General features: G+C 40.4%; 1 protein-coding gene across 2 annotated transcripts in view; it reads right to left on the bottom strand.

Annotated features, from left to right (window-relative positions):
- Window positions 1-6,543: 6,543 nt before the first annotated feature.
- The window catches only part of GTF2A1L (general transcription factor IIA subunit 1 like), a gene marked incomplete at its 5' end in the record, with an annotated part of 42,480 nt that continues 35,492 nt past the window's right edge, over window positions 6,544-13,531 (bottom strand). For both annotated transcript variants that reach the window (XM_080684839.1, XM_080684838.1), the window contains one exon: window positions 6,544-6,795. In XM_080684839.1, the coding sequence (XP_080540965.1) occupies window positions 6,688-6,795 (108 nt within the window). In that variant the 3' untranslated portion in view covers window positions 6,544-6,687. The remainder of the gene's footprint in view (window positions 6,796-13,531) is intronic.

Below are 13,531 nucleotides of genomic sequence, written 5' to 3' on the forward strand. Positions count from 1 at the left end.
TATACAGTTGACGAGACTTGTAAAGAGTGTTAACTGTTCCATCAGTAACCACATTATTGAACTATACTTAAATATGTAGAAATTATCTATACCAGCAATTTTAACAAAGAGTTGGTTTTAGGATATTATTTATTCTTGGGCACATTAGGCAAACAGAGACATATACCTAGCTCAAAGTATGGTCCATGACTATCACCAGTCTAAATACTATTTGTCTTTGTTACATGATGACATAGAATACATAAGTCGAAAGTGTTTAAAAACTTTTACAGCAATTCTGACAGTAATTTTATGTCTGTTGAATCTACTATTAAAAAGTTAGGTGGCATTTTACATCTTTGATTTTTTTATTTCATCTTTGTAGTAATTTTTATTGCATTTTACAAAAATATTAGTCCATAACAGATTAGAAATTTAAAATAATTTGTCCTTTTTCTTTATATAGTTTGAGAAACACACTCTAGAGATGAACTGTCCAATCTGACAGCCACTAGCCACATGTAGCTAAATTTAAATTAAATCAAATTAAATTAAAAATGCATTTCCTCAGTTGCACTAGCCACATTTCAAATGCTCAGTAGCCACAGGTGTCTAGTGGTTACCATATTGGACAACACAGATGCAGAACATTTTCATCGTCATAGAAAGTTCTATTGGATAGTGCTGTTTTAGAGACTTTTATTCATCCCCTATTATGTTCTATCGTCTAAAATTTAATGCAAGGTACGCATTTAAAGGCACTTTTCAGTCTACTTTCTTGGTTTAGTGTTTAGTCTCTAAAGACCAATGAAACATTAAATAGCAGAATGTAAACTCCTTATGGGTAGCAATTTTCCTGTCTCAATGTTGTTTTCCTGTCTCTTAGCTCAAGATCTTGGCAATGGTATGCAATAAGTGTGCTGAATTACACTGAAGTTACAAAATCTATAAGGATTTTTCTTTTAAGAGCCCCATCTTTTTATTTAAGTAAAATAAAATATTTAAATATTTAAAAATATTTACCTTTATGCCCTGGACAGTGTGGCTCAGTTGGTTGGCGTGTCGTCATGTGCACTGAAAGGTTGTGCAGTTGATCTCCCTCGGCACATACCTAGGTTGAGGGTTTGATCCCTGGTCAGGACACATATGGAAGGCAACCAATCAATATTCTCTCTGCATCACTATTTCCTACCCTTCTCTCTCTCTCCCCTTCCCCTTTATCTAAAAATCAATAGGCATATCCTTGGGTGAGGATTAAAAATAAAATAAAAATGAAAAATATATAACTTTTATCCTTTTTATCTTTTGAAGGATGGTATAGAAATATATATCCAATATTTGCTAGAAAATATTTTAATTCATCAGAATTGATTCTCATAGGACAATGAAATTATTCTATACTGCTGGGTATTATTACCTTTATAAGTACTATATATTTTATTTCACCTGTTATAGATTTCTTTAGTGATACACTCATTTATTTTCTTTGTTTCTCCTACTATATATACCCTAGAGCCTTACACATGGTAGGTGGTTAATATTTTTAGGTGATTCACTTTTATAACAGAAATGTAAAACAATCATAAGGAAAGCTTTTCCCTTATGAGATGGTCTCATAGAAAGTGTGTGCATTCTTAAGCTGTATAATCTCTCATACATAAATCATAAAAACATCAAATGCTCAAGAAATTCATATTTATAGCTTGTATTTTTTTCACAATGTTTGATACTATCATAAGTCACAAAATGACTAAAAAGGGTTAATCAACCTGGAATAACTCAACTTACAAAATATTTTCAAAAGGTATTTTGTCCTACATTCATAATATCTGGTTTCAGTTTCCTCAAAAATGAATTAAGTCCATGCATAAATTAAGAATCGTTATGTCACAAAGATTTATATAAATGTTCATAAATGGAAATAATCTTTTTTTTAATGTGCAATATTTTTATTGAGTTTTTTTCCTACGAATTATTACCATGGGCTTACTATTTATAATTTAGGCTTCTAGTTATGAATCACAAAGTTCCCACCTGGCTTAGAGTATATTTATGTGAATATCAGCATAATGTTAACCTACTAACATGAGTCAAAAGAAAATCCCCCCATAAATTCACCCACTCACCACTCCAATTAACTGTTGCTATTCAATCTAAGGTTATTTGTTTTCCTGCACAACTTAAATGAATGAAACTGAGAGCCTCAACCAGAACTGGTGTCTCACTGAGCTATGAAGTCTGAACTATCCATATGATTATTTATACATATTATTGCACATTGAATAAAATAAGTAAAGAAGGTATTCTAGGCAAGGACGGTTAATCAATCCCTAAGACACTAACTATGCAAACTCAGCATGATCTTCTTAGCCTACAGGGAGATGTGGAAAGTATATAAGAAAGCACTGTAGGATATAAGCATGAGAAAAAGTTTTAGTTGGGAATTAAGATACATGATACTTACACAAATTTCATTTAACCAGCAAACTGTAATCTCTGTAATTATAACCTCTACCTATAAAAGGGTATAGAATGACACTTGCCAAGGTCTTGTATTTCTAAGAACTTAGAACCTAGTTTTGACATTTTGTTATAATATGCAACAAGAAATGTTTAGCTTGGACATGGAGAAGAGGTTTCTAAAAGTAAAAGTAATATCATATCAAAGTCTTGGATAAACTCAACCAACTCATAGAGCTTAAAGAATAATTTTTTCTTTTGGAATAAGATTTGTCACACTCTAACTTTAGCACATGTGTAAAAATACTGATTAACTATGAATCATGACCCATCAGTAGGTAGTGAAATCAATTTATTGGGTCAATACCATCATTTTTGAAGTGCATTAGAACAAAATCAAATATCCTATCTAATAAAAGAGTAATATGCAAATTAACCATCACTACGCTACACCCACAAGACACGCCCACCAGCCAATCAGGAGCGAGTATGCAAATTAACCCCAACCAAATGGCTGCAGCCACAGAGAAAGGAGGAGGCTTGGGTTTCCTCGGCAATGGAGGAAGCCAAGCTTTCCACACACCCTGGCTGGCCCAGGCCTCCACTCAAGGCTACAAAGTTTCAATTATAGAAGATAAATAAATCCCAACAAAAATGGCTGCGGCCATGGAGCGAGCAGGAGGCTTGGCTCCGCTCTAGGCTACAAAGTTTCAGTTGTAGAAGATAAATAAATCCCAGATACAAGGGCCTCTGCTTGGGTCACCGGGGGGCGTGGCCAGCCTGCAAACCACCACAGGCCCCTCGCCCAGACCACCCCACGCCCCAAGGGAACCCCCACCCAGATCCAGGACACCCTTCAGGGCAAACCAGGTGGCCCCCACCCGTGCACCACACCTCTATCCTATCTAATAAAAGAGTAATATGCAAATTGACTGTCACTTCAACACAAAATGGCTGCCCCTATGTGGTCAAAGATCCTGCCCCCAGGTGGACACAAGATGGCCACCACAAGATGGCCAGCAGGGAAGGGCAGTTGGGAGGGACCAGGCTTGCAAAGGAGGGCAGTTGTGAGCAATCAGGCCAGCAGGGGAGGGCAGTTGGGAGGGACCAGGCCTGCAAGGGAGGGCAGTTGGAGACGATCAGGCCAGCAGGGGAGGGCAGTTGGGAGGGACTAGGCCTGCAAGGGAGGGCAGTTGGGGGCAATTAAGCCTGCAGGGGAGGGCAGTTGGGAGGGACCAGGCCAGCAGAGGAGGGAATTTGGGGGCAACCAGGCCTGCAGGGAAGGGCAGTTGTGGAGGACCCAGGCCTGCAGGGAAGAGCAGTTGGGGGGACCAGGCCTGCAGGGGAGGGCAGTTAGGGGCAATTGGGCCAGCAGGGGAGCAGTTAGGCATCAATCAGGCTGGCAGGGGAGTGGTTAGGGGGTGGTCAGGATGGCAGGCAGAAGTGATTAGGGGCAATCAGGAAGGCAGGCAGGTGAGCAGTTGGGAGCCAGCAGTCCTGGATTGTGAGAGGGATGTCCAACTGCCTGTTTAGGCCCGATCCTGGTCGGATATCCCTCGAGGGGTCCCAGATTGGAGAGGGTGCAGGCTGGGCTGAGGGACACCCCATGCACGCATTTCATGCACCGGGCCTCTAGTGTATATATATATAAAAGCCTAAGTGACCAAATGACCAAACGACCAGTCGACCAGTTGCTATGATGTGCACTGACCACCAGGGGGAAAACGCTCAACGCAGGAGCTGCCCCCTGGTGGTCAGTGTGCTTCCATAGCCAACCTCCCATGGCCAGCCAACCTCCAGTGGCCGGCCAACCTCCCATGGTCCCTCCCCAGCCGGCCAGCCCCCGCAACTGGCCCTGATCACCAGCCGGGCTAAGGGACCCCAACCATGCATGAATTTGTGCACCAGGCCTCTAGTAGAAAATATAAAAAGCTATCATGTGCTAAAGACAAACATGATTTTCTGAAATTTTGGTTTGTGTATCTATGTACATGCAAACATATATTTATTATTAAAGTATAATATATAAAAATTATGAAAATCATTCATTTAGACAACTTATCAAGAACCAGAATTTTTTCTAGCATTATTTAAAACTAATAAAAGGGCACACGGTCCAAAATAATTAAGCAATATTTTAAGTCTCTCTGCAATCACCACCAAAACTATCATCATTTATATTAGCATGCAAGGATAATTATTATTGGACTTTATTTTGTGGTAAGCCAACTTTTAAATTAAATTTTTTCCGCATTTTTAAAAGATCAGGGGCATGAAAGCATGCAGAAACTCAAATGGGACAACACTGACTTTTTCCTCTAATGATAAAATGTACCACATAAGTAAAGATGACCTATGTAATAATAGTATTTGTAATGTGCCACTAAAAATAATCACTGAAGCAAAGTGACAATTTAAAATTCACAGTGGAAAGGAGGAATTTTAGAAACAACTATTATTGCCTCTCCCCAACACATTAAACCCCCATTCCCAAGTGAATTCACCCTGTCAATAAATTCAGCCCTTATAATTTGCAATAAGGTTTGCCTACAGCACAGAGAGTGTCTGGATGAGCCTGGGAGGAAGAAACAGGAAGAAAACTAGAAAGTGTACTCAGCAATGGAGGGGGTACATTTCAAGGATAAACACAAAGAATAAGTACCCTCTTTTTGTTCTCCATGTGGAAAAGATGGCCATTTCATGGTAGGCAACATCCATGAAGAGAATTCACAGCACCCGGAAGTTCTCAATAGGCAGAGAAGGACCTGGAATAGTGGTAGTATGCTAAAGGACAATCACTCTGAGGACAAAGCAGACATAGGGATCTGGTTAGGAGACCAGCCCACTTACTAGTACAAACTGAATCCTCATGCAGCTGCCAACTTTAGACCAAAGATGTTGCCCCACATATGTTGTCCAAAGCCCAGAAGAGATTTATCCAGATTTTGAAATGATCGACTAATAGTAGCTGGGCAAAATAAGACAAGTGTTGGAATAAATTAAACTCTCTAATTGGGGTTATTTCCATACAAGAAATTCACCCTATGACCTGTTAGATCAAGGCATCTCATCCTTTCACAGAACATAACCCACTCATCCCAGCACTGCTGTCTGAGTGCTGAGATTAGGGATCCTAAATTTAGAGAATATGTATACTCTACCCCTTAAGAGAAGCAGAAATATGAAGAAAATGTTCCTTTGATGGGTTTGAATCTACTAAGAAAGAGAGTATTATAGAATAATTTGGAGGAGGATTTTCTTTGTTTTTATTGGTGCAGGAAAATGAGAGCTATTTGTGTTTTACATTTTGTTTTCTCTCCCTGATTTTAAGACATTTATCCTGGTCTTCTTGCCACAAATAAGAGCAAGCAATCTCATCTGACCTGAGCAGAGGTTCCTGAAGAGAATATCTTTTCCTGACTTTTGTTTTAGAAAGCCTACACTCAATGAGGGGATTCCCTGTTAGGGAAAATGAAGAGAGGTAATATCTTTGAGAGATAAAAGAGTTTGGAAAGGGGTCTTTCACTGTAAGAAAAATACCAAAAAAAAATAAGGAGGGGAAACCCAGTATGATTAGGAAGAGGACAAAAGTTTAAAGTTTCAACAAGTAGAACGGGAAGCTAACCTAATTCTCCCTCACAATTCTCCAGAGATAGGAGGGTACAAGAATGACCTGGCACATGATAAGCCCAGAGAGGCTGATTCTTAGCTCAAGAACCCTGGCCTCAGGAAAGATTTCCTTGTTCATGTACAGCACGGGCTTAGCAGAGGCAGCTGCCTCCAAGGAACAATCTGGGTTGATTGCTAGTAAGGAGTGTAGACTAAAAGACCCAGAGAGGCCCTCTTATATATCCTGCTACTACTTACTTGGTGAGAGATGGGAGGAACACCGGCTCCAATCTATTAACTGATCCTGATTTCACTATGCAGGGGAATTGTAGTCTGATTTAAGTTTTACTTCAAGATGAAATAAATGTGACATTTCTTCATACTCCATCGCACCTATGCATCTATGCTTTGTCATGGTATAGAATAGATAATGAGGGTTTAACAAAAAGAAACGCTTTAAAATTAGTAAATGAAAGAAATATAAAATTGTGTATTTATATCTGCATCTGAATTATAATTTTATTAAATTCCAGTGAACCAAAATTTGAGCAGCTCTGTGGACTATATTTAAACAAAAACAAGTTTCACAATGCATGATATAGTCCCACTGATGTTTATGATGTATTGAGCTCCTAAGTTTTACCACTCTGCATCACCAATGGCTTTTGCAAATACATAGTCTCTCCCTCCAAAACACATAACACCATCTTTCAAATAGAATTTCCATTTGTTCTTGCTTCGATGAATCTGTAGGAAGAAAAATAGTCTAAATTAATTAATTTAAAGTCGAAGTATTATTTACATTTCTTTGCATATCACATGAGATTATTCTGAACCTAAATGGGAGTTCTTAAAAAAAATTTCCTGCCCAGCTGGCGTGGCTCAGTGGTTGAGCATCGACCTATGAACCAGGAGGCCAGGGTTCGATTCCCAGGCAAGTACATGCCTGGGTTGTGGGCTCAATCCCCAGTAAAGAGCGTGCAGGAGGCAGCCAATCAATGATTCTCTCTCATCATTGATGTTTCTATCTCTCTCCTCTCCTTTCCTCTCTGAAATAAAATAAAAAATATTTTTAAAATAATAAAATAAAAATAAATAAATAAATAAAACTTCCTCAAGATAGTTCACTCATTCATTCAGAAAATATCTGAGGTTTCAGGTTTTAGGTACTGGATATATCAGTTTTTAAAAAGAAATATATACATAAATGTTAATAAACAGAAAACAATGCTATCTTTGAAGAGTTTACATTTTAGTAAGGATTGGGGAAACAAAATACATAAATAATATGGAATATTAAAAGGTGATCATTGCTATGAAAAATAGAGCAAGAAATGGAAGATCACAAATACAGAGGTGGAATTATAATTTTAAATAGGAGAGTCAGGGTGGGCCTGGCTTATGAAGTAACACTTGAGCAAATAGTTGAAGAAATTGAGGGATAAAGCCAGGAAGATATTGACTGGAGAGCATTCCAGGCAAAGGGAAGAGAATTGCAAAAGTCCTGAGGAGGGGCATGCCTGGATTGTTCAAGAACAGCAAAGAGTTCAGGATGTCTGCAAAGGAATGAAGGATGTAGCAAATAAAATCAGAAATTTTAAAAAGTGGTGTTTCATTTTGAAGAAAAAAAAGTCACAATAAAGCACTGAGCAAAGTCAGAAGACATATCTTATAATCTATTAGATTGTATCCACTGTTCTTTGAATTCAGTAAATCAGCCTAGATACTGACAAAATAAAAACTAGAAAATTCTACTACCTCAATAAGAAAGAAATTATAAAATCACTGTTACCTCTGGGTAAACTACAAATGACTACATATATATTTTAAAAACCTTAGAAGGGTATAATCTAAAATCAAGGATTAAAAATTAAACCTAGTTGACCGCAAATAGTCAAATAAAGAAAGAAAAGTCTATGACTACTATTCAGATGGATTTTGTGGAAGCATAAGAAAACACAAAGAAGAAACCCCCTATTGTGTGAAAAAGGTCCTAATAATGGAAATTTCTTCTCAGAATTTGACTCCCAAATTTCCCCTTGCATATCTTAAAAAATCTCAACACAACAGTGACAACAGAATCCTGAACTCAGCAATGGTGATAAAATCTGACCAGAATTAAGGAAATAATAGCAGTAACAACTCATTCAAGTAGCTTTATCAAGTAACTACATTTATTCTAGAAATGCAGCAAAGGTTCAATATTAGGAATTTATTAATATAAAAACAATATTGCTAGGCCTAATGGGACAAATCATATAATCATTTCCAATGATACTGAAAAAGCACTTGATAAAACTAACACATTTTTTAATTTTATAACTCAAAATAAGAATCAAAGATTATGCCCTACACACACACACACACACACACACAGTCTAAAAGTAGTTGACTTAATGCCTACATATGATGTTAATACCTTCAGAAAATTTGACATATGAAGTTTTGAAGCTTGTTGTTAATACAACAAAAGAGCATACATATCAAATCACATATCTATCAACAGATGTGTAACCCCATCTATTGAAAACAATCCACATTATTAACCGGTACACCTAGTATTTGGCGGGGGAGGGGGTTTTTAAAAGTATTCCCACTAAAGACAGGATATAAACAAGGATACCCACTATTATCCAACTTTTCACTCTAGAGATACTAACCAATACAATTAGATAAGAGGAAAGTATAATTGGTACTAGCCAATACAATTTGACCGTCTGTATGAAAAATCTATTAAATGACTAAATAAGAATTCAGTATTGATACCAAATTAATATACAGAAATTCATAACCTTTATGTATATACATAGCAAAAGATAGAAAGAAAAAGCCCATTTACTACAGCAACAAAAGAGATGGTAGCTAGGATTAAATTTTAAAAATACTTGATCTACTGGCACCATTCAGCACACTCTCCTTTTTGAAATATTTTCCTCACTTTGCTTCTAGAACACTCCTGGTTTTTCACCTTACTCTCTGGCCACTTCTTATTTTTCTTTACTGATTCCTCTTCTCCTCTCTTACCTCTCAATTTTAGATTGGACCAGGACTCTTCTTTCTGTTTATACTCTCTTGGTGATCATAACTATTATCATGGCTTTAAACACCATCTATGTACTAATGACTCCCAAAATTTGTATCTCCAGATCACATCTCTCCCCTAACTCAATTCTCATTCAACTGCTTCAGCATCTCTTCCTGAATGTCCAATAGACATCACAAACAAGTTTAAAACTAGGACACTGATAACCTCATCCCCAAATCTCATAGTCTTCCCCATCTCAGTGGGGAATGGCCACACATTCTTCTAGATGCTCGGGCCAAACATCTTAGACATTCTCTATGCCTCCTATTCACACCCCACATCCAGATCCATCAGTAAAGGTTAGTTCTACCTACAAGGGATATTCATATTCTAACCACTTCTACTACTATTACTCTAGTCTGAGCCACCATCTTTTACCAGTATGTATGCCATAACTAGTTTCCATGCTTTCAGCCTTGTTCCCCTTCAATCTACTATAAACACGGTAGCCAGTGGTGGCCCTGTTACAAATATAAACCAGATTTCATTTCTCTGTTTAAAACTCTCCAATGACTTCCGATCCGAAAATTAAAGTCCTTAAAATGGACTACTAGATCCTGTTCTTCACCTTACTTACTGCTCTGACCTCCTCACTGTTCCCTAAACACACAGGTATTTGTCTACCCCAGGACTTATGTACTAGTATTTACTATTCCATCTGCCTGAAATACTTACATCCAAATGTCATCAGGGTTCATTCTCTTACCACCTTTTGATCTTTACCCTATCACATTCTTCTGGACATGCCATCTAAAGTTGCAACCTACTCCTCTTTAACATCATTAAAATGCCAAATTCTATTAATTTAAGAAAAATAACAACAGGATTTGTTGTGAATCAGAAAAGCTGATTCTGAAGTCAGTAGAAATAAATAATAATGTCAAGGTTAATTCTGGAAAAGAACATTATGAAAGAGTACCAGCCCTACTAGATATTAAAAATCTCAATAAGCCCTAGCTCGTTTGGCTCAGTGGATAGAGCATCAGCCTGCATACTGAAGGGCCCCAGGTACGATTCCAGTCAAGGGCACATGCCCGGGGTTGCGGGCTCGATCCCCAGTAGGGGGCATGCAGGAGGCAGCCAATCAAAGATTCTCTCTCATCATTGATGTTTCTATCTCTCCCCCTCTCCCTTCCTCTCTAAAATCAATAAAAATATATTTTAAAAAACCTCAATAAATCAATGTAGTATAGGCCAATGAACAGACAATAAAACATAAAATCAAAAAGGTGCCAATGCATTTTGACCACATGTCTGAAAAACCTAAAATAATCAATTTTTATAGTACATATAAAAATTTAGTAGATGACAAAAAACAATCCCTTATTAGTGCAGACAAGATAGACTTCCCAATAAGTAAGGTTAGGGAAATTGGGTGGCTACCTAGAAAATAATGTTGGAACCATATGTCACATTATACATAAAAATAAACACCAAATCGTTCAAGACTTGCATTTTTAAAAATTTATCTTTACTGTTAAAGATAAATTTATTTGTTGTTTTTATTTTTCCCCATTGACTCCCTCCACCCCACACTCGCCCCTCCTAAGCCTTCACCACACTGTTGTCTGTCCATGGGCTATGCATATCTACGGTATGTATATAAAACCCTAATATGCAAATAGACAGAACAGCCGAATAACTGATCGGTCACTAAAATGTGCGCTGACCACCAGGAGACCCACCATGGCGGGCACAGGCAGCAGGTGGCAGAGTGCAGAACATGGTGGGCATTGGCTGCAGCGGGATGGTGGAGCAGGTGAGCAGGGGCGCCAGACCAAGTCAGGACAACAGTCTCTGTCATCGGGGCGAGCCTCTGGTGGTTACTGAAAATTCTTTGCTCCCGCATGCTGTGGTCCCACTGGGCACTCACACCTGCTGCCAGCACCAGCCCTGTTTGCACCCACTGCTGGCACCGGAGCCACCGCTTGCACCCACAGCTGGCATCCTGTGCCAGCCCTGATTGCTCAGTACCATCAGCGGGTGCAAGCAATGGCTGCCGGCCCCAATCACCTCTCAGGGCTTCTCCACCACCCCCTGCTCCTGAGGGGCAATGAGGGCGGCAGCCACTTCTTGCACACGCTGCTAGCAACAGCCCTGCTGGCACCCACTGCTGGCGCCAGCCCCAATCACTCCATGCCATCAGTGGGTGCGAGTGGGGCTGGTGCCATCAGCGTGTGGGAGCAGTGGCAGCGGGAGCAGGACTGCCGGCAGACAGGAGACCAGAGACCGTGGCAGGAGGGTCCAGGCAGGGGTGCAGAGGATGGACCGAAATCCGCCCCTGTGCCCACCACAGCCTCACGGACCACAGTTCTTTTCAAGGTGCATAAATTTGTGCACTGGGCCCCTGGTATGCATATAAATTCCCCAGTTAATCTCTCCCCACCCCCGCAAAAGAAACCAAAGAAATATTAGAAGAAAACATGGTGATCCCTTGAAACACTTGAGGCAAGAAAGAACTTTCTATTCATGACTCAAAATTTAGAAGCCATAAAAATAAAGGTTGCCAAATTCAACATCTGCGTGAAAGAAAGAGAAAGCATTGAAAACAAACTCAGGAAAAACTATTTATGCATATAACAAGGCTAACTCCCCTCCCTCAAAAAACAGAGCTCTCAGAAATCAATAGACAAAGATTATGAACAAGCAATTCACATAAAATATAAATGGCCCTTAAACATGCAAAAAGTTAAAAATTTCAACAAGATATCATTTTCCACCTTTCATAATAACCAGTTATATAAGTTTCTGAATATATTGGCAAAGCTTTAGGAAAAGAAAAGCACTCTCAACCATTGTAATGGGAGTATATACTAGAATATCATGCAGGAAAGCATTTTGGCAATATCTTCTACACTAATAAAAGAGAAATATGCAAATTGACCCAACAGAGATGGCGCATTAATTTACACATGCAGGTGCGGAGCGGCCCGGTGGGGCGGGACGCCTGCTATGAGGGGGAGGGCGGGGGCGGAGGGAGCTACAGGAGCGGCGCTCCGGCCGGAGCAGAAAAGACTGAAGGCTCCGGCCGGAGCGAAGACAGAAGGCAGTGGCCAGAGCAAAGGCCTGGGTCCCGGGTGCCAGAGGAAAACCGGTGCCAGCAGCCAGGGGAAGGAAGGCCTATTGCACGAATCTTCGTGCAACGGGCCTCTAGTCCTATATAATAAAGAGGTAATATGCAAATTGACTGTCCCTTGAACACACAAGATGGCTGCCCCCATGTGGTCAAAGATGGCCGCACCTATGTGGACACAAGATGGCCACCACAAGATGGCCAGCAGGGGAGGGCAGTTGTGGGTGATCAGGCCAGCAGGGGAGGGCAGCTGTGGGTGATCAGGCCTGCAGGGGAGGGCAGTTGGGGGCAACCAGGCCTGCAGGGGAAGGCAGTTGGGGGGGACCCAGGCCTGCAGGGGAGGGCAGTTGGGCAGGACCCAGGCCTGCAGGGGAGGGCAGTTGGGGGGAACCCAGGCCTGCAGGGGAGAGCAGTTGGGGGGAACCCAGGCCTGCAGGGGAGGGCAGTTGGGGGGAACCCAGGCCTGCAGGGGAGGGCAGGTGGCGGGACCAGGCCAGCAGGGGAGGGCAGTTGGGGGCAATCATATGGCAGGGGAGCAGTTAGGTATCCATCAGGCTGGTAGGGGAGTGGTTAGGGGGTGATCAGGCAGGCAGGCAGGCAGGCAGGCAAGCAGTTGGGAGCCAGTAGTCCTGGATTGTGAGAGGTATGTCCAACTGCCCATTTAAACAGGCAGTTAGATATCCCTCTAGGGGTCCCAGATTGGAGAGGGTGCAAGCTGGGCTGAGGGACACAACCCCATGCATGAATTTCATGCACTGGGCCTCTAGTCTAACCATATACATTTGCCCTCTGGCCCAGTAATCTCACTTCTAGGGTTTATTTAGTAGAAGTACCTGACCATTCAATAGCAAATGACTGAAAAATAATTCAAATATTTAGGGGATGAGTTAAATAAATCTTAATAATTCTACAATGGGATATTATACAACTATACAATACTAGCACAAATTTCTCTCCAAGATATACTTTCTTTAAAAAACAAGGTACAGCCCTGACCGGTTTGGCTCAGTGGATAGAGCATTGGCCTGCAGACTGAAGGGTCCCAGGTTCGATTCTGGTCAAGGGCATGTACCTTGGTTGCGGGCACATCCCCAGTAGGGGGTGTGCAGGAGGCAGCTGATCGATGTTTCTCTCTCATCGATGTTTCTAACTCTCTATCCCTCTCCCTTCCTCTCTGTAAAAAATCAATAAAAATATATTAAAAAAAAAAAAAAAACAAGGTACAGAATACAAGATTGTTGTGCTACCTTTTAGGCTTGTACTTGAATAAAGAGACTCTATAAATATATTAAGAAAGTAATATAACTGGTTACTTATTTGTACTC

This window comes from Plecotus auritus, assembly GCF_963455305.1.
Source record: "Plecotus auritus genome assembly, chromosome: 8".
Taxonomy (NCBI): domain Eukaryota; kingdom Metazoa; phylum Chordata; class Mammalia; order Chiroptera; family Vespertilionidae; genus Plecotus; species Plecotus auritus.